Raw genomic sequence first — 24,841 nt, 5'->3', positions numbered from 1 at the left:
TATGCATTTGGTGGGGCTGGAAGGGGATTATTTATTATGGGTTGCTTCTATATGGCCAAACGCTAAATTCTGATCTCTACTGTCAACAACTGGACCGTTTGAAGATAGCGATTGACCAGAAACGGCCAGAATTGGCCAACAGGAGAGGTGTCGTATTCCACCAGGACAACGCTAGGCCACACACATCTACAGTGACTCGCCAGAAACTTCGGGAGCTTGGTTGGGAATTTTTAATGCATCCGCCATACAGTCCGGACTTGGCACCAAGCGATTATCATCTTTTTCTTGCATTGCAAAATTTCTTTAATGATAAAAAATTAGAATCTAGGGAGGATTGTGAAAATCGACTACTAGAGTTTTTTGCAAATAGAGACCAGGACTTCTATGAGAGAGGCATTTTGAAGTTACCTTTAAAATGACAACAAATCATACAACAAAACGGTCCATATTTGACCCAAATCGGACAATCCGAAGCATGTTAAATAAAGTTCATATAAAAATAATGGATTTCTTTTTCCCCAAACTAATATATAAGTAGTTTTTTGATATTGTGCATTTTGAACTTAAATTGTAAGTTGCTTGACTCAGAATTTTGTTGGGATACTAATTTATGTGCATTTCTTACCGATCCCTTTGTTTCACCAGAAGATAGTCCTCATGCTCCATTGTTGCCTACTCTAAAATATCTTTTACGCAAGGAACTAAGTAAGCAAAAAAAATTGAAATGATATTCGAACGTATGGTCAACTTACGGGCTTTTTATCAGACATTATTTATGATGTGCTATTTCGGTTGTGCCGGCTGCGTTAAAATAGAATCATGCTACCGCCTGTTCTACCTAATTTGGTGGGCATTTAAATATAAAGACCAGATCATTTAAAAAATAGAAACGTAGAAGCTTTCTTTGGGCAATACTAATTTAATATAATATCTCATCATTTAATAATTAATGGATTAATTAAAAAATAAGAAAAGTGTACTACTGTTAAAATTTCACCAACTAATACCTAAGGGTCTTCAACAGGTCGAGCTCCAACTCATGTCAATAAATTAGCAATTATAGTTATTGATCAGAATATAACTTGGTTAATAGGATAAAATTGAATACCTCGAAAATTTCTGAAATGATAAAATGGTAAAATAGCTAAAATATCAATAGATAATACTAGGGCAATTGCTCCTCCTATTTTATTAGGAATAGAACGTAAAATTGCATAAGCAAATAGAAAATATCATTCAGGCTGGATGTGAAGGGGTGTTACTAAAGGGTTAGCAGGAATAAAGTTATCTTGATCTCCAAGTAAATAAGGATTTATTAAAAGTAACATTACTAAAATTATTAATATAATAATGAATCGTACAATATCTTTGTATGTAAAATACGGTTGAAATGGAATTTTATCAACATTTGAGTTTAATCCTGTTGGATTATTAGATCCTGTTTCATGTAGAAATATTACGTGAATTATTGTTACTGCTAAAACAATAAAAGGTAGAATGAAATGAAAAGTATAAAACCGGGTTAGTGTAGCATTACCTACCGCGAATCCTCCTCATACTCATTGAATTGAGCCTTTCCAACGATGTGCAGGTTATATTAAGTTATGCTCGGAAAATCTTTTTATGGGTCTTTGAAACTTTAAGTACGGCAATTTTCAAAGCCCCGTAAAATATTCTCCGAGCAAAACTTAATACAACCTATTTGAAATTGTATTTTGAATTAAATCTCTCCAAGACTTCGTTTAACAGAATTCTGTTAGCGGCTTAACACAGCTCTGCAAAACAAATTTGCTTTGTGTCTTTGCTAGTTATATTTAAATATAACTTCACACCCTTATCGCCTTGTTCAATTCTACCGTCTTTGCTGCGCATATGACACAGAAACTCTTCGTTGGTATTGTTGAACAAGCGATTGTATTGATGTTTGCCTAAACGGGTACACAAAAGATAGTATGTTATCAAACATGGAATCGGATAGATTCGTTTCTTGTTGGCTCTTCGAGCGCTTTGGTCATGCAAAGTGTGCCGGTATTTTCGGCCGTGCTGCTGACGCAGTCGCTGACCCTTCCAAAGGCTTAAGATGGTCATGTCTTGACTGTAGGCAGCGGAACATTGATTTTTACAAACTTTTCACGAAGACGCGAAATGGTTTCTCGGAATTGAGTAGAAATCTCGGCTCCTTGTGAGAGAAGTTTGAGCTAATTAAGTCTAGGTTTGATAAGTGCCGTTTTATTGAGCACTCATCTTCTACCCAAACCAGAAAAATAACTACTCGTAGCGTAGCGTGTTGGACGTCACTTCTGAGTTCCTCTAAATCTGATTCGTTGGAACAAGATACTGTTCCCTCTAACTCTAAAATGAACGTGAATGTTTCCGATATTGTTGAGTCGGTTGGTAACAAAATAGTTACAAACAAGCCGACAAGTCCTTCCGTTTTAAGCTACGCTGAAGTGGCAAGGGTATCTCTGCCCAGGGCTGCCACTCACTCTAATCAAGTGCCATCGCCTAAAAATAATAAAGAGAAAAATAAATCATCCTCTCCCCCTGGCTGTTCGAATGTGAACGCTGGTCACCAGACTGGGCAAGTCGCACAAGCTGCTGGTGCAAGGACGATAACGCCAACTATATTATCCCCAACTCTAAACTCCCCAACCGTGAACCCTCCTGTTCCAACTATGATATTTGGTTGACGGCAGTTCCTCCCAGAAAAGCAATATTTGTGTCAAGACTGGCACCTGAAACATCGGTGGATATCATATAAAAAGTTATTTGGCGACGAAAGCCCCATCAGTCAACTTAAAGCGCGTTAACATTTTCAAAATGGCTCCTTCTCAATCTAGGGACACCCCCTCTTTTAAAATACTAGTTCCGACTGAAAACAGTGATATGTTGTTAAACAAACCACTGTGGCCAGTAGGATCCTTGATTAAGGAATTTATCCCTCGAGATCGTCCCCGTAATACCAAAGCAATAGTCTTGTCGCGTTCACAAAACTAAATGTTTCTTTAGGCCCATTATCTCTCATTTATCAAAATGTTAGGGGCCTTAATTCAAATATTCGTTCTACTTTTCTAAATTCAGTGAGCACGGAGTTTTTCTGTTTGGCCTTCACCGAAACTTGGCTATAACTCAATCTTCATTCGTCGGAACTTTTCCACAACTCTTTCCAAGTCTTCAGATAGGATCGAATCTCATTGGTGGTGATGTATTAATTGCCATATCTGCGTCAGTCCCGTCCAATTCAATAGAATTTTCCACTTCTCCTGACGTTGAATTTATCGCTATTCGTGCGAATATGCCTGATAAACATCTATTTATAACCTGCTCCTATATTCCCCTAAATTCTGACATCTCCATTTACAAGAAACACCTTGCCCTCATTTGTGAAGTGTCCAAGCGGTCTAGACCCACCGATTTGGTCGTTGCATTGGGTGACTTCAATTTGCCTCAAGTCACTTGGTGTAACACTGATAATTCTGGCTGTTTGGTTCCTACTTCAACGTCTGATAGGGCTGTTGTGTTCTTTAATGAATTGTTTGATCATAATTTGATTCAATATAATCGTACCCCTAATTGTAATGGTAGACTGTTTGATCTCTGCTTTGCCAACTTTCCTGAGATTAACGTAAATCGTTGCCCACCTTTTAGTTTACCTGAGGACCCTTATCATCCATCAAAGTGCACATCCTTTCAAAAAATGAATAATGTGCCAAATCAAACTTTTTTAAAGAAATATTATGATTTTCATAAAATCAATATTGTATTGCTAAAACATCGTCTTTCACATATGAGGCTTGATTTCTCAACCGGAAGTATTGACAGCTTATTGTCATCATTCTACAATACATTAAATCTAACTATTGCTGCATCTGCTCCGATTAAGCAGCGCCGACCTCGAAGTCGTCCCCCCTGGTTTTATAAGACAATTAAATACTACAAGAATAGAAAAAACGCGCTATTCAAAAAATATTTGAAAAGTGGTTCGGCGCTCGACTATTTCGCCTACTCGGTGGCGAGGCATAGATTTAACTCCCTGAACCACCATTATTACTGTAGATACCTTCAGTTCAATTAAATCCTCTCTGTTTGCTAGTCCTAAATACTTTTTTAAATTTGTTAACTCTAAAAGAAAAATTTACACATATCCCTCTCATGTTTCTTTTAATGGCTCTGGTTCCTCGGATGATTTTGAAATCTCAAATCTGTTTGCTGAGTATTTCCGACGAAACTTTTCGATTGCTAATTTCGATTTATCAGCAAACTACCCATATCCTATAACTAACTCTGTCTCAATTCCTAACTTGGTAATTTCGGAACATGACGTTTTTAAAGGGTTGAGTTCTCTAAAATATAGGTGTGCGCCTGCATCTGATGGAATTCTATCATGTGTACTTAAATCTTGCGCTGTCGAGTTATGTGGTGTGATCTCAAAGATTTTTAACATGTCGTTGTATTTAGGTGTTTTCCCTTCATGTTGGAAGAGTAGTTTCCTTATTCCTATCCACAAGAGTGGAAGTAGATAATTTGTTGAGAACTACAGAGGCATAGCCAAGTTGAGTGTCTTGCCCAAGTTGTTTGAGCGAATTCTGACTCACCATTTGGACTTTGCCATTAATTTGTATATTTCTCCGCACCAGCACGGCTTTCGGAAAGGGTGATCTACAGTCACTAACTTGTTAGAGTTTACTTGTCATGTTTTCAAGGCTTTTTCTAGTGGCTGTCGCACAGATATACACTGATATACACTGATTTAAGCAAAGCATTTGATATGGTTAACCATAGACTACTTATCTTTAAACTCCAAACCTCTGGTTTCCCACCCTACTTATTGAAATGGATAAGCTCTTATCTGCACAATAGATCCTTCAGGGTTTTGTTTAACTTCATCACCTCGGATGAATTCCCCGTTATATCTGGCGTACCTTAAGGGAGCCACCTAGGTCCCATCTTATTTAGTTTATAGATTAATGATCTCCCATCGGTGGTTAATTCCAGCCAGATCTTAATGTATGCGGATGATGTGAAACTGTTTTCCTCCTTCTTTGTTAAATCGCAATCACATCAGCTTCAAGGTGACTTGGATAATTTTGTTGCAGGGTGCTCTGTGAATCTTCTGAAACTAAATCTGAGTAAATGTAGGAAGCTTTCTTTCTCAAGAAGAAGGACATTCATTACTCAGTATTTCATAGATTCACATAAGTTGGAGGACGTCGATTCGATCACAGATTTAGACGTTCTATTTCACCATAGGTTATGTTTCAACTTGCATATTGAGCTCTCGATAAGCAAACCTAGGTCCGTGCTTGGATTTATAATCAGGTGGTCCAAAGAGCTTGATGATCCCTACATTACGGAAAGGCTGTACATGTGTTTGGTTAGACCCATACTCTGTTGTGTGGTCTCCTTCATATAGGTGCAATGTCGATTCAATTGAATCTGTTCAAAAGCAATTTTTACCCTTAGGAATTTGGATTGGGATCCGATTGCCTCTCTTCCTCCCTATGAAAATAGGTTGCTTCCGCTGTCCTTACCGTCTCTTGAGAAACATAGATTTGTTCTTGGCGTTTCCTTTCTAATCAAAGTAATAAATGGTGCTATTGACTCGCCTTTATTACTTGGTGAAATAAGCTTTAATGTCCCTAACCGCTTCTCTAGGCACTTTATCTTGGTTAAGCTTAGTCAGTGTAAATATAATTATGAGCTGTTTAATCCGCTCAGAATAGTTTGCAAGAACCTAAATGACGTCTATCACTTATTCTCGTTATCGGACTCTTTAAGGTCTATTAAAGCAACATTGCCTTCTACACCCATCCAGTTAAATGTCGCGCGTTGGCGCACTTTCGCGATGAATTGATATGGGGTCCATATTAGGGAAGCGGTGGCAGCCGTATCGCGTGAGAATTTTGCCTGTAGATCGTTGGATGAGCAGGTGGAGTATATTTCCCGGTCCGTTTGTGCCGTCAACAACTTGCTCCTGGAGAAATGTCGCAAGACAAATCGACGGGGGGTCAAGTCGTGGACGGCCGCTCTGTCCGCGAAACGTAGAGCCGTACGCCGCCTTAGGCGTAATTTTCAAAGTGCAAGGCGGTTCGATAGAGCGGATGCTGCCCAACTCAGAATTGATTTAAGGCAAGGCCTGTATGAATACAGGCGCATGCTTCTAAAAGTTAAGGAAGATGACTGGAAGGATTTTGCCTCTCCAAACCGAAATGATCCTTGGGGTCAGCTTTATCGGATTTCCACAGGCAAAAAATCGCTAGAAGTTTGTAATATAAGCGCCAACGGTAAAAGTGATTACCACCCGGAGGGAGTGTCTGAACGTTTTATTGAGCAGCTTCTTCCCAGGGTTGGACGAGTTTGTGCCCTCTGAACATCGAATGGCATCTTCTCCGCCTCCCTTGGAAGAATATGCAATTTCTTTTGCGATCGCTAATACCAAAGCGAAAAGGTCGCCAGGTTTGGATTGAATAACGGGTGAGATGGCAATCGCCATCTGGAAAGTTATTCCGGACTACCTGTTTAAGATGTACAGTAAATGCCTAGCGGATGGCCATTTTCCATCCCAATGGAAAGTGGCCAGGGTAGTACCGCTCTTGAAGCCGCCTGATAAAGTTAGGAGTGAGCCTAGCTCTTATCGGGGTATCAGTCTCCTCCCAGTGCTTGGTAAAGTGCTGGAGAGGGTGATGGTAGAAATGCTTCTGGAGATTCCTAGTCTGAGTCTGTCTGACAAACAGTTTGGGTTCCGAAAGGGACTCTCTACCGAGGATGCTTGGCTGCATGTGCAGAAATGCATTGATGCTAGTGAAGCAAAGTATGTGTAAGGGATATTTGTAGATTTCAAGGGTGCGTTTGATTATCGGAGATGGGATAAAGTCCTTGGCAGACTGAGGGAGGTAAATTGTCCAGAAATCAACCTCTGGACAAGTTATTTCTCTCAAAGACGCGCATGTGCTCTTAGTACCATCGACATGGTACAAAGAGACGTTGTAAGAGGGGTCAATCTGTGGTCCATACATTTGGAACATCATGATGGATCCTCTGTTAAGGCGGCTAGATGGCATATGCAAGTTTTCTGCATATGCCGACAACCTGCTCATACTAGTCGAAGGCCAAACGCGAGCTGTTATTCAGCAGCTCGGTGAGCGTGTAATAAACATGGTTACAGAGTGGGGGCAAGGTGTTGGTGTGAGTGTGTCACTGGAGAAGACCGTGATGATGCCATTGAAAGGTAGTCTCTCACGCGGTCGACCGCCAGTGATTAGAATGGGGCTAGTCTCAGGTACAAGACTGTTGTCAAGTATCTGGGTATTAGCATAGGTAAAAGGATGAGTTTTCTCCCTCACTTCGCAAGAGTGAAGGAGAAACTTTTGAATGTGGTGGGACAGGTCCGCCGTGTCCTACGGAGTGAATGGGGACTAACTAGACGTGCTGTTCAGGCCATATATGGTGGACTATTCGTGGCCTGTGCGACTTATGGGTCACCAATATGGCACCGAGCGATCACGACCGTTGTTGGCCAAAATAAAATTTTGAGTTGCCAGCGGGTTATGTTGTTAGCTTGTCTACCCGTGTGTCGGAGAGTTTCAACGGACGCTTTACAAGTTTTGTTGGGTGCACCCCCTTTAGACCTGGAAGCAAGGCGAATTCGCACTGCTTTCAGGATAAAGAGGGGACTGCCGTTACTGCCAACTGACGGGTTAAGTAATGATGAAGTAGAGAGGTTAAATTTCAGGGAGCGTATCACGCTTTTAAAGGAACGTGTCCGTGCCTTATGGCAATCTCGTTGAGAAAACAGTTCGAAAGGAAGAGCGACCGTTGAATTTATCCGCGATGTCTCGTTTGTAGAAAAACATCCAGATTTTAGCTGTTGGTTTATCTGGGATTTCTACTTACGGGCCACGGATCTCTTAATACATATTTGCATAAGAGAGGTCTGTCTGGAACTGCGGCTTGCCTATATGGCATGTCTGAAGATTGGTTGCACGTTTTGTGTATTTGCTCCAAGTATTCGGATTTTAGAGACTTGGAAGCAATGGGTATACGACAGACGAATGGGAACTTTGACCTCAGTCTGGCCCTCTCTACTTCTGAGACGGTGGCAGCTTTGGGCGCGTATACTACGCGGGCGTTCATCAGACGCGGCGCCGAGAGACTTGGTCTGGACAACTCTGTCTGATCCTCTTCAGTGCTCTTCTTGTACGGGGACAAGGACATAAGAACAGGGGATTAGGAGTTGCATGGAGCTCTTAAATTTTACCAGAGGCTTCCTCTTTCTGGTTGCTGATGTAGGGAAGTCCGTTCCCCCGTTTCCCTACATCGCTATTGTTGTACACTCGGTCTTGGGACTTTGTCCACTATAATTTTCATTTATTCTTTTTTTCTCAAGGGGTTGAGATAGGCCTCGCTCCGCTCTGTGAGAATACTATGCCCAAGCGCATAATATAGACTGGTTTTCTTTCAAATGACTATCTCATGCCGAGTGGGAGTCTTATGGGACCTAGAAAGTCCGACCTGAGTCTTTTATAAATTATTTTCTTGATTTTCTCCTCAATTCCGGTACCACGGGCGTCAGGAGCGCCCAAAGCACTTCCTCTAGCTTTGGCCTGACAACGGGATCGGCCCATAGCGGGAGTTTCGTGGTGGCTGTGGTTGGCCGAAAAATCGCGGGAAGAGCTTCTTGCTCGGTGTGGAGTTGCATTGCAACCGCGTGCCTTACCCACAGAAAGGCAGAGGTTTTAGGTAGGCCTCACCCTCACCAGAGGGGAGATGCGACTATAAGGTATTTCGTCTGGTACTCGGGTACTTAATATTCCTCATGGCAACGTGTGCGCCGACTTCGGCACCGTATGTTGTTAACCTCGGAGAGTTCGAGTGTTTCACACTCCGTGTGCCATCGGGCACCGTGGGGTTAAACCTTCACGGTAGTGTACCCACGTTAAACCCTCGGAGACAGCTGAAGCTATTGTCTCTCCTCCTGGGGGGTGATCACTCAACTTAACATGCTTGTTAAATAGGACCAAAGATGGGTAGTCTAATCTAGACTAGAATCAAGACACCTAAGTAGTTGTTCCCTTTTCTCGTTCAAGTCGATGCTTAACATCCCCGAATCAAAAAAGTAACCTAAAAGAGAGTTAACGTAGCAAATAAGCATATGGTCACTGTGCGGCTGCTTTGGAAGCAATTATAGTTTGTTTGGCACATTGCAAAATTCTTATATGTAACCAATTTTATCAAACACCGCAATGCGCACCTCAAATCATTCTCTCTGCTATTTTTGAGGTTGACGTTGCAGCTCCATAGCTGAAAAAACAGCTAAATTAGTGAACACATGGAGGGCGGGTTTAATTTGTTACAATCATTCAATACGAATATGAATTTGAATCAATAACCCGATGGAGCAATCGCTTTTCAAATAATGAACCCCACCAATAAATGTGTGGTGCCTCTTAAATTAAATTTTTGTTGTTTCGTTTCAAGATTTAAGTCTTCTTATTCTAAGCATCGTCCAAGAAAAAGAGAAAAAATTTCAAATAACGAATTGAATTACTTTTTATGTTCTAACCATGGTCATAACAAATCGTATTTTTGAAATCCTTTGAATAAATTCTTTTGATTTTTTTAGCTATTATTGACGTATTTGTAAGCAAATTATTTTTACAAATATCCGTCTGAGAACCGAGTCGTAAGTTCAAATCTAAAGTGCAGTAGAATGTTTAATAAAGCCGAAAGGCTTAGATGCTAGTGTTTTAAGACCATAGTCTTAGAATTTATTCTCTGGCTAAATTTATAATAATAATAATAATATGTTTACAAATACAATTGTAAAGTTTATTTAAAATTTAGCTTTAATAACAGTTATGGCTAAATGCTGTTAAAATATGTTTTGGTTATTGTATACATATTCATTTGGTGAATTTCCAATTGCATATGTGGAAAGGTTTGTTAATTATTCCGATAATAATGTTAGCTTTTAACTTTTAGCAGCAGACGGCTATGTCTCAGGTCAGTGCTCAGCAGACTACTCAAAACCACTTTATTATACGTCTAAATTAATTTTGCATCATTTTAAAGGCAGGCCTGAATAGTATTGTATTGAATGGAATATATAGAATATAACATTGTCTGTCTATGAAAAACTGGCTCATATTGAAGTATCAATTGTCTTCCTGATATGCCAGCAACGTCTTTTTTTTTAATAGGGTGGTTTGTCAGAAAGAAAAATACTGCCGAATTTAGGTGGATTCAACGATACCTGTCTCCAAATTTCAAAAATGGTCGTTCCACACATATATTGTGGCTTTCACTTTGGCGTTCTGACTGATAGAGATCTGTCTTAAGACAAATATGAATATCTCTCCCAATTGCCTCTTTTCTTTCACTAAATTCATAAATAGTCGAAACTAGGTAGAGGTCAAGAAAAAAATAATATCGAGGAGCTATACTTTGTATTTTAAAAAGGCAAGATACGTGAATGTTAATTATGCGTATTTAAATTAATTAACGTACGAAACTTACTGTCAGAATTCGCATGAGCGACCGAGTAGGTAAGAGTCGCGACTACAAAGTCAGAATCCGGCGGTTCAAACTTTAATGCGGTAGGGTTTACTTTGGTCATAGCCATAGTTAGTGCTCACTGAGTAAAGGCATAACACCTACTGATTGGTCACACATACACGGCATGTTCCATGGCCGATGCTGTAGTGCCTATCCAATATTAATTTTTTTTCAATACCTTTACAACGCGCAGAAACAACTGTCAAAACCCTCACAAAGTATACAAATTCTTGGACAGTTTCAAATTTGGAATGCACCTAAGAATCTGCGCCTGTTCGTATCTCCGTCAGCCCGATCGCAAAAATGAAGATATCGCTTACAAATTTGCAAAAGAACTTGGAAGCGATATATACTTTGCAAAGAAGATGCCTACAACGCCGACACGCCCATGTGACAAAACTTTTATTTTGAAAATAGAAAACATCCGCCGAGCCCTCTCCATATAATAGATTATGTAAATTTAGTTCTTTAATTTTTTTATCTTTTTTAGGATAACGGTAATAGATATAAAAGATTCAGTAACGACCGGATATAATTTTCTTGCTTGTTTTCTTTCTTATTGATTCGCATAAAAACACTCCGATATAGAATATTTCTAAAATTATCATCATGAAAACGTGACGGATATTATAATAAAGTTTTTTTTTTTGTATACTTAAATAAAAATTCATTTTATTTTAGGCTTCGTGAACGGTTTGAAAAATTAAAAAATGGTGAAAACAATCAGCCTGTTCGACCTCATCAACAAGTGAACCGTTTTCTTGTAAGTAAAAGTAGCTTCGACCTAAACATATTTGTTAAACATATTAATTAAAATTGATCGCACCATCAAATTTAATACAAATGTATTATGTTAATAACGCTAGAATAAATGTTGTTTACGCTTTTCTTATAACCATTGTCCACTAATCCTTTACTAATGCAAGAAGCAGCAAGTACTCATACAAATTTGTGGTTAGAAATGTTATTGCTTTCGTACAATCACTTTTTCTAAATTATTTTTACGCCTACTTTATTTTACTGCGATGCTAAAAATTGTTTATATATACATATAACATATAACACCAACTTATGCCCGCATAGAATGATGACATGGATGCAAAAGTGTTAGCCATATTTTGCCTCTGTTGATTTGGTGACAAATAATACAAGATAGATTACACAGCATATGATATGTAATATACGACATATAATATATGATATACAATAGATGACGTATCGTATATAATATGTAACATCCAAAATAAGATATACAGTATACTATATATAATATATGGTATCACGTAAAGTATGTTATATGAAATAGCCGTTTTTGTATTTTTCTGTTCAACTTACCGGCCGGGATTGTTGTAATATTTTGATGAAAGTTAGTACACAGACGTCTTTCGGCCCAAGGGCGGATGCAAATAAAAATGGTTCAGGTCCGACGACTTCTTCGAAGCCTCCTGTATAAAGGAGGTTTTGCCTGTTCAAAACTAGTTCAGTAACCACCTTAAAAAAGAACAAACGTACGGTATCTTCAACAAAAATATATATGTTATATATATATGTAATTGTATTCGTGTCGTAGTAGTTTCTGTCGGCAGGATAATCAACTATTCTGTCCTAAGCCATCATCCGCCCTTCGCTAATCTTCCATCACATCTCTCTGTCCCTACACCAGTTAATCCGTTATGTCACTATCACGTCTCTCATAATGCACCTGTTCTCTATTCCTTCACATCATACCTCGTCTAGCTACAGCGAGGCCATTGCGTTTATTTCTTTAATAACTCGATTTTTAAACTATAAAATTTTAAAGTTACCAAAGGGGAGCCATCAAAAAATCTTAATAGCACATGAATGTACATAAGATGAAGATACTTAGGTTAATAAAGTCTTCGTCAAAGTAAATCTTCATAAGGATATCTTACGCTGATATTGACCGAATATTACCGTATTAATATGCTTTGAAATAATCAAAAAGAAATATTAAGAAAGTTGGAAGCTCCCCATGGATGCGTCTGTTTGGCTACTCCTCATCTAAAATAAGTAACTATTATGTCGAGTCATAATTAATTTTCGATGAAGCTAACTAGAATCTATTGTTCGTATATACCCAATATAAGCCACTGAAGCAAACAAGTTTTTGTTTTCACTACATATGAGAATTTAGTTAGTCTTCTGTCAACTGTTTTATGTGTTGAACCTTGCATCCAATTGTTTTTCTAAACCCCTGAAGTTGAGAATCAAAAATTGCATATTCGACATGTCATGCTTTGGGAATTTAAACAAGGCAAAAACGACAATGCTGCAGTTAAATAAAAAATATGCAAGACTGATAACTGAAGGACTGGTAATAGGTGAAATTGTCCTTCTGACTTGGGCGACTAAGGCAATATTGGAACAAAATCCACGCCAATCGAGAAGAGGTATAGCAAAAAGATTCCTGATAATGTAATATAAAACAATATAATTTTGTTATGCAATGAAAATAAACTAAATGTCTGATAAAAAAACTAGTTATGACTCGGCCTAATATATGCTCTCAACATGATACGTCTGCAATTAATTGAAGGCTTTATTATGTTATTTCATAAGAAGTTTTATTAGGTTATTTCATAAGAATACGCATAGAGAAGGCAAAGGTGCGTTGGGTAATTTCATTGAATAGTTAGTTATTAAAAATAGTAATTCAATCTGTTTTATCTCGTTGTTATATTATTATGTTATATTATGCTCTATTAATTTATTGGAATTGTCTTCATACATCACGCTTTTTCTTAACGAATGTGATTTATATCGGACTTTCCAAATCTTTTTATAAAATGAGTCACAGTCTACTAGCTTATAAAACCATTTTAATTTTTTTTCGTGGAAATTCGTCTCTCGGTGTACACATTATCTCACTGGTCGAAATCAAAAAGTATTATTCGACCCACCTTTTGTTTGGGATGTTTTCATATCGGTCGGGGTTTTCCAGGGATGCCACGGAAATCCCCAAGGGAGCTCTCTTTTTCGGTTCTCATTAATTTCTTATTAACGATCTGTATTCGTAACGTAAGAGTTTTGATGTGTCAAAATCTTTTCTTCGTTGGACTGCATTGCAGAAATAGGGACAAAAGGATAAACTTCCTCAATAATTTTCAGCATACCAGAAGCAAATATAATATTGCCTGAAAAATTCTGTACCGATCAATATAAAGAAATTCTAAACTGAGCTTTGTAAATACGATGCTTTGATATAAAGTCGTTTTGCATACAATTTTATTGTTTGCCTGCGCAATATGGGGTAACTATGCCGTAGTCTACTATTCCAAATGATCCTGTGTATTTTTCTACTAAGTACTTGCACAAAATATCGAATTACAAACAGAAGTTCTCAAATAGAAAAAAAAAAAATGATTTTAAATATCCTCTTATTTGATAACATTTTTATAAATCACCTTTTTGTAAAACTTTGCTGCGGACATTTATAAATTGTATAAAGTGTAACATTCAATAAACACTTGATCAATAAACACTTGTTCTGCTCAATAAATTCTTTGAAATCGATAATGCTCTGACAGTGCGTAATAGCACTAATAAACCTGTGTAACTCCAACGTATTGAAAAATCTTACATACTGGCAATGCTGGTGTAAATAGATGAAAAATTAGCACTTTGAATAGTACGAACAAAGAAATATTTAATATTCAAACAAAGAAATATTTAATAAAATTACTTTTCGCCATATTAAACTCATGATTACCAACTCCAACGTTTATGCAACGATGACGGAAAACCAATAAACTGGAACGCAACGCAGTACTAACCAAATTTCTCGGTCAAAATTCTTCCTTTTTGGCATCTTCGTCCAGAATTGTGGTTTGCGCAAGTGCGTGCAATAGTTTCCATTGGTATTGAAGCACTGATAAAAGAGCACGTATGACGGATAAAATAGCAAAAGTTAACGAGCCACCTTAAATCCGCTCTGTTGCATCACATGAACGCTTTATCGCATGTCATATTACTGGATATATATATATATAGCGCTATCGAAAACGAAGGTAATGCAATGCAGACGTTCATGCCAAAATGTATGTTGATATCATAAAAATTCGGCTCTAATGGCACACAGACTTTCGGGTACAAAATTTTAAATTGATACAGGTGCTGAAAGCAGTCATTCCACCTATAATTGCCTAGCATAAAAATATATCTATATGCTAGGTAATGAATCAATTATTGCGACTTATGAGGAACCAACATGATTTCTGGATTTTGGACTGAGGCGTAAATTTACTTGGACTTTCATCATCGTGAATGTCTCCCAACCCATAACGTGAGTAAATTTTTTGGAAAAGCAGTGAAGGCTTCCCGACAGTTTCAAACCTAGGCGATTCCCGTGAGTAAACTTAAATTCTCCTAAAAAACAGTCTCAAATTTTGTGAGATGCACGCATCTGTCTGACATCCATGTAGTATGGTACAAGGAAGAACGGCGGAAAACGTGCGGCGATTACAGCCGTCTGACATTCATGTAGTATGGTAAAAAGGAAGAACGATTGGGAACGTGCGGCAGTTACAGAGGTTCTTAAAGCATCACTGAACCGGGCCGGTATCCACTACCTCAAATCCACGATTTTCGTCGCTGCACGATTTTTTCAACAATTGTTTACCGACGCACATATCATCGCGTGAAGAAATGCTTAATAAATTTTTTAACGCTTCATAAACTTTGCATACTACCTGATGTCGACTTTGCTTCGGTTTATTAAGACGATGTTCTAATAGCATCGAAAAATGAAGCAGATTATTGAACACTTTTAAAAAAATCTTTCGAAAAAGGTGAGAACTGCTAACCTTTTATTCAGAACGGGTAAATTCAGCCAAACAATACAAGAGTACACATGATAGGGGATTATTAGCCTCATATAAAGCAGTTAGCTATTTGAAACATATTTTAGAAGGCCGACGGTATTGTATTTTTACAGACAATAAACCGTTAAACATCGTTTTCTCCAAAACAGAAAAAACTTGATTGCGGAAAATTCGTAAATTGAATTTTCCATCGATCCTCCACATATATATGATATTTGCCTGGTAATCAAAATGTCGTTGCTGATTCATTATGAAGCATTAAAGCATTATATACCGATATTGTTATCAATTACAATATGTCAGTTTTCAGTGAAGAAAGCAATGAAGCATTCAAAAAATTTTTAACTTGATTATTATCTCTCATATTTAAGACTCTCTTATTATTTGCCACAAAAATACAGTTGCTACGCGATATTAATACCATCACCGCATCTTCGAGAAATTTCGCAAATTGGCAGTTAATTCCATATACATTTTTGCTGTAAGCAAAACTACAAAATAAGACGCGGAAAGATTTGTTTGGGCTTACAAAATAAGTGGTCCTCGAAAATGGTCACGATCTTGCACAGCATTTTGGACAGCTGGGATACAACAACATAATGGTCAATAATAGTAACATACGAAATACAGAATCATTCATTTGAACATATAAGTAGAGATAATAACGTAATGCATAAGTTTCGATAGAAGAAGACAATTCCAGCCGTCACTGTTTCGAAATATCACAAGACTACTCGGAATGAGATGTTCAAAGACCACAGCATAACGTACGCAGAGTAACGGAATCGTAGAAGGGTCCTACAGGACAGTAAAAGTAGAGATCAAATGTTATCAAATGGGTTAATATTTTGCCATTAATATTATTAGATTATCGCAGCTGTATAAAAGGAGATATTGGATTAAGTCCAGAAGAAATGGTATACACCATTCATCTAAAAGCAACTGACAACTGCCCTTTTATCTGACACGATGCTGCCAAATGACCAGTGCAGGCAAATTATTAAGCAACTAAGAGCCGCTTTCACAACACAGACACTCTTCCTTAAGTCTATACAACACGTTCGGATAGAAAAGCACGTTATAAAATCAATTAGAGGGGTGGATTATTTTTGAATTTATAATCACATAGAGTTAAGCAAATATGCAAAATATTTAAATATATAATCTCTTGAGAAACGTAGATTTGTTCTTGGCGTTTCCTTTCTAATTAAAGTAATAAATGGTGCTATTGACTCGCCTTCATTACTTGGTGAAGTAAGCTTCAATGTCCCTAACCGCTTCTCTAGGCACTTTATCTTGGTAAAGCTTAATCAGTGTAAATTTAATTATGAGCTGTCCAATCCGCTCAGAGTCGTTTGCAAGAACCTAAATGACGTCTACCACTTATTCTCGTTATCGGACTCTTTAAAGTCCATTAAAGCAACATTGCTTAATACGCGCGATTTACCTATGTCGTATTTAAACTAGCTTTTATCCTTAAAAAGTCGTTACGTTTCGAAAGTGAATTATTGTCAATTTATTATCGGTTGCCAGGCTTATGCATGTTTGCGATGGCTTAGGGGTTCATTTGCAATTTGATCCTGTACCGGTTGTAAGTGTGCTCCTATGCTGATAGTGTACATGCTTTTTTTTCTTTTTTCTTTTTCTTTTTTTTTTTTTTCTTCTTATTTGTTTTATTATGCTTATACTCAATTTTATTGTTAATTAATATTAGTTTTGCATTAAGAGCCTATTGAACTCGACTGCTATTTGTTTAGTTGAGTTTCTAGTATAAGTGGAATAAAATAAATAAATAAATAAATAAATAAATATAAATAACAGAAGTTAGTTTACTCTGTCTATTGAAAAATAAGATTTCAACTTACATAAGTTTGCAACGCCAGTGGTCCATGTAAAATGAAATGAAAAATTTTATGAAGAATAAATTATTGAATGTGTCAAAATTTTGCTAGAAAAGTGTTAATGAAAAATGAATATAATGTTTTCTTCTGTCTTAAAAGATGGATGTTCTTATTGGTTTCAACAGCGTCTTTTCTCTACTTGCTGCCCCTCCAGCCGCGTTGATTGCTGGACCTCCTTGGTCAGAAAGGGCATCGTTGAGTTCCACCTAGGTTCACCATACGCTACAAGTTTTGGCCAATTGAACATCACATGCTTCACATATTTTTGCTTTTCTGAACAGCCTAGGAATAACGATGAACAGTCATGTCCGAACCTCTGTAGATAACTTAGAAAGCAATTACGACGATTTAGGAGCTGTATACGATAATAGCCACCCTCGTAACGCCGTCTTTTGATCCATTTTTCTACATTGAAAATAGACGAGAACTTCCACCTACCTTTCGATACGCTCTTCCATCGCGCTTCCTATTTGTTCTCTAAGCTGCGCCTGCTCTTAATGCTTGTTTTCGAAGATATGTTTTATCTCACCCGCCAAGTGGTCAATCGGAGTCGCCCCCGCAATCCCGCTTCTTCCGAGATGTTTCGAATGTCTGCGCGTTAAGTGCGTTGAGGGGATATAAGATCAACATCTTCATGTTTCTTTCTCCATTAAAGACGATTGAATCCCGAGTGCTCTATCCGCCTCAATATGAATGTCTATGTAATAGACACTGTAGTGGGGGAAAAAAAGAAGGAAAGGAAAACTTTGGCAACTTTGGCAAAGCGGCAAGCGGCGCGAAGAAAAAAGTAACTGGGGCAACTTGGAAAAAAAAGAGGAAAGAAAAAGCGAGAAAAAAAAATGCAGCTTTCATTAGAGTTTTGTTTGTAAATATTTTTGGAATAAAATTGAAATTCATGCCGTGCTATCGCTACTTTAAGACAAATAATTTCAGTGAATGATAATGAAAGTGAATTTATAAGAATTATAGAAAGAATAAATCCCGAATAGTTTTATTGGAAATATATGAAAAAAATTGCAAACTGAAAAGGCTTTGATAGTTTTAGTAAAGCCGGAATAATTGGAACGCTATTCATTGTTCAGATACAAAAGCACAAGGTCACTAAGGTTAATTAATTTTGAAGTTATACAAAAGTGCAAAGAGAAAAAGAACGAGAATCAAGAAGTACTAACGTTCGCGTCAGAGGGCTGGAATTAACGATCGCTAGGTTGTGCCCATTAAAAATTGGATGATGAATGTGCAGTTCATTAATGCAAATGAGAAGGAGAAAACTTTTAAAAAATAAAGGTGTAGATTGATTTAGCTAAATTGTTGGTCGGCTGCGGGTGTTGTACGAGACACCTTTATATAAAAAGAGATTAATTGAAATTAAAGAAAAGATAGCTATTTATGTTACACAAGGGAACAATATATGAGTTTTTTAATTTTTTTTTATAAAAACAAAAACCGACAAACAATGTCTCCGCACATTTTTAAGAACTGTGTCTTATAAAAAGGGTAGAAAGTCTCAAAGCCCAAGAAAAAAAAAAAGAAAGGGGAAAAACTGACAAGCTAATGTACAAGAAGGAGTGTAAAACACGAAAGAATCAATAAAATGTTAAAGTAGCATTTCTCTTCACACCGGTTGGTGCGTGGTATCTCTAAGTGGTCGAAACAATAATTGACATTTCTTTTGAGTTATATTTCCTAAATATTAAACAATTTTTTTTTTAAATTTTAAAAGCTATAATTTGTTAACAAACCTTTTAGCTGCGGCGATGCGCATCTACGTGGTTGTTAGTTTGGGTAAGTTTATTTATAAAATCGATTAATAACCATTGTTCATTTTGAAAATTTTGTTTTGAAATATGGAATTAAAACATTATAACACTTTCGTTGGAAAATAAAATAAGAGAAATGTATTATTATTAAAGGTTGAATCACTGGTAAGACTTCCTGTGGATGACGGAGGGGCAAGGTAAAAGTAATATGGTTAGGGCGTGGAATAAATTAGTTAAAAGTTTTCAATTTTATTAGTAAGCATGTTTTATTTAAAATAATAAAATATTGTAGCGAAGGAAGAACCTAGCACGTATCTGAATGCATTTTATTTGGACACACCCCATCCGACGAGCCAGGCCGGAAAACATGAGAACAAAAAAAAAGGTAAAAGTAACCAATAACATCCTTGCATAGGTCGAATTCTCGAAACGTTACATCTACCGTAAGCTGCTTAAGTTTGGGAGAATACAGAATGATATGGTTACCAACTCTCACGCATATATTTTTGACGCTTTTTTATTTGCAACAGCGGTATCTGGAAGAGTTGAATAAAATTGTTGATTTTGTTATTATTGCGTATAAATTTTTATTGGCTGTTATCGGAGGGAAAAGCTATTATCGTCCAAGCGACTTACTTTGTAATTGAAATAAAAATAAGGAACTCTTATAATAAATTTATTTTCTAAAAGCAATAAGGTTCTTTCGGCAACGATGCTACTAAAAATATTTCATGAAAATTTTGGGATCTTTTGGTTGGGTTTCCTTTGGACAGCATGTCGTTCGATAATTACATTTTATTTTGAATTTTAGATTATTTAGTTTGGCTTCGGTGGATTAAGGTTGCTATAAATTTTTTTTTTTGTATTATCGGGAGATAAAGTATTACATCAAGTTTTTCTTAAACAGGTTTTCGCTAACTTATCGTGTGATTTTAACAAAATATTGCATGGAAACAACATTGAGATTATATCAGATTCCTGTAGTTATTATTGATGCCATTATAATGAGGAATCACAGAAATTAGTTTCGGATGATGGCCATAGCTTACATAGGATTACATAATATCCCGGATTAGTTAGGTGAGAGTCCGTGGGGCGTTCCATAGCTGAATCAAATCTACATATTATTAAAAAAAATATACAACAACGCCAACTGGGCTGCCTATTTCGTTAGTTTAGAGTAAGTTAGTTTGGAGCAGACTATTTTAGTATTTCCTTGTCATACCAGGATGGCAATCCACCCAACGTCCATTGGCAGAGAACGATAAGCTTGGCGAAAGTCATACTCCTGATGAGTATAGACATGCATCTAAATATTTGTAACTAACTTCAAAATTTCTGTTTTTGTTATTGTATATGTTCTATGAAACAATTTAATAGTTAGCACTTAAAATTATATTACCTACTCATTGAAAAAAATCCAAAAAGATAGGAATATTGAGTAAATACTGTTACCGCTTAAATGTATCGCTACTTAGCGTATCTATCCCATAATTTTCTTATATACAGCAAAAGCTCCTTATTCGCGGGGTATACGTTCCGTAAAAATGCCGCGGAGACAAAAACCGTGAATACGGAATTAGTAATTTATGTGGGATTATAGGGGTACGTTCCTAGGTGACAAAATAAAAAAGCAAACCGTGAATACGGAATGGTAATTTATATGGGATTATAGGGGATACGTTCCTAGGAGACAAAACAAAAAAAAAAAAAAAATAAAATACATATAAAAAAATCAATTCAATTGAAGTTTTTGAACATTTTGATTAATTATTAAGGCTTAGCGAATGGTTTGAAAAATTTTGTAAGCTTCTCTTGCTTTGTAGTTTTTAAAAGCTCCTTCAGTTCAGACGCAGCAGTCGCATTAGCAATTTGCCTCGTTTCATATACGGACCAATGTTCATAAAGAAATCGCGTAGCTCATTTGCCGTTCTTAAACCTTCACTAAGATTTTTCAAATTAAATGTCACGTTTCCAGTCCTTGTTGAAGCCTCTTCTTCAATGGGCTGTGAATTTAACATTTCCTCCAAGTCGATTTCAGTCAAATCTTCATCTTGCGACTCAAGCAATTCCTGAATGTCACCTGATTCTATCTTTTCGAACCCATCTCGTCCTATTCCATTCGCGATTTCTGCTATGTTTGAAGTCAAAGTTTGAATTTGCACAGATTCTTCGTAGTTTTTCGCAGTCAGAGCAGGCCACAGTTATTTCCAGCATGACTTTAATGTGTATGGCTTCAGTTCATCCAAAGATTCTTTAATGTGTACGACGCATTTTGCTATGTCAAATTTCTTCCTGCATTCCATAACATTCCATATTATCCAATATGATTTTGAACGTTCTTCTAATGTAATAGAGCATAAAGGCCTGCATTATTCCATGACCCATAGGTTGAAGCAAAGTCGTGTTGGGAGGTAAAATTGTCACTTTTATGGTTGGATGCATAGTTACAAGTTCGCGAGGATAACCTGGTGCATTGTCCAAAACTAGACCTGCTTTAAAGTCTAAATTCTGTTTTTTTAAATAAGTTTCAACTTGAGAAACAAAGCAATTACGGAACCAGTCACAAAAAATCCGCGAATAAAGAAATTTGTAATCGCGAATATGGGAATTAAGTCGCATTTTTTAATTCACGAATAGTGAAACCACGAATAAAGGAAGCGCGAATAAGGAGCTTTTACTGTACATCATTTTTCTCTCATGTGTTTGCCGTATATACATATTAATATACTTCCATATATATCTTATGTATGTAGTAATACATTCATATCGTTGTAACTGTGTATGTTCAATTTTGTCGTACAATTCTATAGAGTACTTATCTGTTATATATATTTTTTATTTTAAATTTCGCTTCTGCTGAGAATTGTATGTGAATGTATTTAAAATGTGTGATTTTGATTACTTACCAGAGAGTTAAAGTTAGAATTGACTATTCCCCAAAGGTTTAACTTACAAGTGCCGGCAGTATTTTTGTTTAATGTGTGCATACTGTAAAATTTTTTTACAACTCTTTCAAATGTCATCATTGTGGTGCAATGAACAGAATACAAAAGTAATGATTTGTTTTTATATGGTTTTATAGCAGGTGCAATATTAGAAATTATAACCTGAAAATATGAGTTCACATCATTGTTGTCAGGAGCTTAAAAGACCCTAAACCTATCGTTTTTCGTCTTTAAGATTATTTAATATTTAATGATAAAAGGATTTTATTTAAGCATACCAACAAAAATTTTTGATTTTATTGGCATATCATCCTGATACTAAACCACGCCGTAACTATTTCTTAGTTTCTAATACCTTTTAGGCAGTAATTTGTATTGATTTGGACCAAATTACCTTTTATAAGATTGAAACATTAAAGTAGAACTATAACAAGCTAATTTATTGCTTTCCACAGACTCAAGCGTCTTAATAGTCATATCTAACACATTTCACATATTGTTCGTAAATATGCTCTTCAATATGAATACAATTTATGTTTATCAATGTATCTGTATTATAAAACTTCTCTTTCAGTGAACTCGTTTGCACGGATAATAGTACAAGCCTATTATATCAAACCCTTCGTCCGAATGCCGCCCACAGCTGAACATCACGTCCCGTTGTCTTAATTAACATTTAATTTTATTGATTTATAATTTAGTTCACACAATGGTAAAACTCAACTTTAGAGATGCTCAATAAATAAACCCGTTACACATATATACATGTTATGTATCTTATATTCCTTCTTTCTATACATACTTTTGAAGGAATCATTCCGATTGGACTGACTGCTTATATGTACTGGTATGTTAATTTAGAATGCATATTGAACTTTCGGACTTTTGGATGGAAAAGAAAACAGTCATTTGGTTTTGGCAGAAACAGTCTACTACGCAAGCTGTCATTAAGAGAAGTTTTTTTAAAGGGAGAAAAATTCTTTTTTCTTTGCAATGTTATTGTCTCTTGTTTACTAATTTTCAAAATTAAAAATTGGAATATTTTAGAAATGATTTCTTAATAATAAACGTAAATTGCTATCATTTACGTGGTCAATAAGTCACCGCTTTCGCCTGAAAGAGAAATATAATCGATGTCCACCTTACTCTTTCGATTGAGAGCCGTTAACAAAGCCCTCGCCAGCTCCAATACTCGCCAAACTCCTGGGCTAGACGGAGTGTTAGCGATAATTCTAAAATAGTATGCTACCGCAGCTACCAGGAAGCCAGCTGAAATCAATTTTATTAAAAGAAAATTCAGCCTGAGCTTAAGACCTTACTGACGAAAAACGACTAGCTGAAAGCTCAAGCTCGTATGAAAAGGATTGTTCACATTTGAGGTTACGCCGGAAAAGTTCAAGGATGGCATTAGATGTATCTGGGGATACGTTGAAATTTAGAAGACGTGTGTTATCGTTGAGGCGCTAAGCATAAGATTAACAACGTAATTACAACGTCTTATGATTTTATCCGAAAGGATGGAGCACAGGAGGTGGAAAAACTATTTCACGCAAAAAAGAGCTGTTTTGTTTGTAAGTACTAACTTCTGAATTTAAAGAAATATAGGAACATTGTAGGGATTGTATTGTATCATACGTGTTTTTAATGCCGTACTCATTTACGATAGTTATAAAATTGTAAAATATTTTTATTCTAAATAAATTTGGACATTCATTTTCGTGATAATGCATGAAATATTATACACATTCGTTCGAAAAGTCAACTGCCGTGAATTAAATTTAGCAAACTTAATTTACTTTTCAAAGATTTTTTTAGTTTTCAATTGTTCCCCTCACTACAATTACAAATTACACTCTATCGCTATATATGGGCTTGTGTTCCATGAGAGCTCATACGTATGGTCGGATTTAAAGAATAAGTCAATGTGACCCAAATTTCCTACGGTTGATCGTTATACTAACAACGGTTAGTATAGACTAATATACACCATAACAAATTAAAAATTAGCTTTTTTTAATTATTGGTATACTATTTGGAGTGGCTCCAAAAAAAATTAATCCTATAATAATTTGGTCTAGTTATTATAGGGTATATGAAGTTTGCACGATCATACGTAACACCCAAAAATACATCTACTTCATTCAAAATGCATACGATTAAGGGCTATATCATATTACTTTTACACAACAATTTTCATCGTAAAGTAACAAAAGTATCAAAAATTTGACAATTTGGAGCTATTTTTCCTTAGAAATCTTATGTGGGCTTAATTTGGACAATAGATCTACATAGTTCCGATTCGGCAAAGTTAATCTTGATGCTAGTTTGTTGATATCAATAAATTTTTACTAAGAAATTTTGAAGAGTAATTTTCTTCACCATATAAAAATTTAATTTTCGTAGGCATGGTTACATCACAGGAGATTCCAAAAATTGTCCTCCTCCTCCTAAGCATTAATGTGTTAATTTTGTGTGAACCACAACGTTTTTTCCATTCTGAAAACATTTGAGATGTAACTTGTTAACTTTGATCGGTAGTGGTAGTAAGTGGAACTCCAAAACGACATATATAATTTTTGTAGAAGGCAAAAATGACTGTAGATGAAGACACTCTCTTAGGGGAATCGCTTCTGGCCAACGTGAAAACGATTTATAGTGGTTAATATATGGGTATTTTGTTTGTGGAAGTGGATTAATTATATCTAAGTGTATGTGTCCGAAATGACCTTGGAGTCTTACTATTAGGAGGTTTTGTATGTCTATTCACTTTGTCTTTTTGGCATTTAATGAATCGAGATGACCACAATCAGTATATCTTTGAGCAAAAATAACGTTCT

General features: G+C 36.3%; 1 protein-coding gene across 7 annotated transcripts in view; it reads left to right on the top strand.

Moving 5' to 3' along the window:
- LOC119643708 overlaps nt 1-22,768 on the top strand; it is a 130,462-nt gene extending 107,694 nt beyond the window's left edge. For 2 of the 7 annotated variants that reach the window (XR_005248383.1, XM_038043137.1), the window contains exons 11-12: nt 11,236-11,317; nt 22,579-22,768. Coding sequence is in view for 5 of the 7 variants with exons in the window: in XM_038043137.1 (XP_037899065.1) it covers nt 11,236-11,317; nt 22,579-22,581 (85 nt within the window). In the remaining 2 variants the exon portion in view is untranslated. The other 5 variants (XM_038043133.1, XM_038043135.1, XR_005248384.1 and 2 more) reach the window with 4 other exon arrangements.
- Nucleotides 22,769-24,841: the final 2,073 nt, after the last annotated feature.

The sequence above is a fragment of the Glossina fuscipes genome, unplaced genomic scaffold (assembly GCF_014805625.2).
Source record: "Glossina fuscipes isolate IAEA_lab_2018 unplaced genomic scaffold, Yale_Gfus_2 61541, whole genome shotgun sequence".
NCBI lineage: Eukaryota > Metazoa > Arthropoda > Insecta > Diptera > Glossinidae > Glossina > Glossina fuscipes.
Note: the sequence above shows the minus strand (reverse complement) of the source record. Positions and strands in the feature narration are given on the sequence as shown.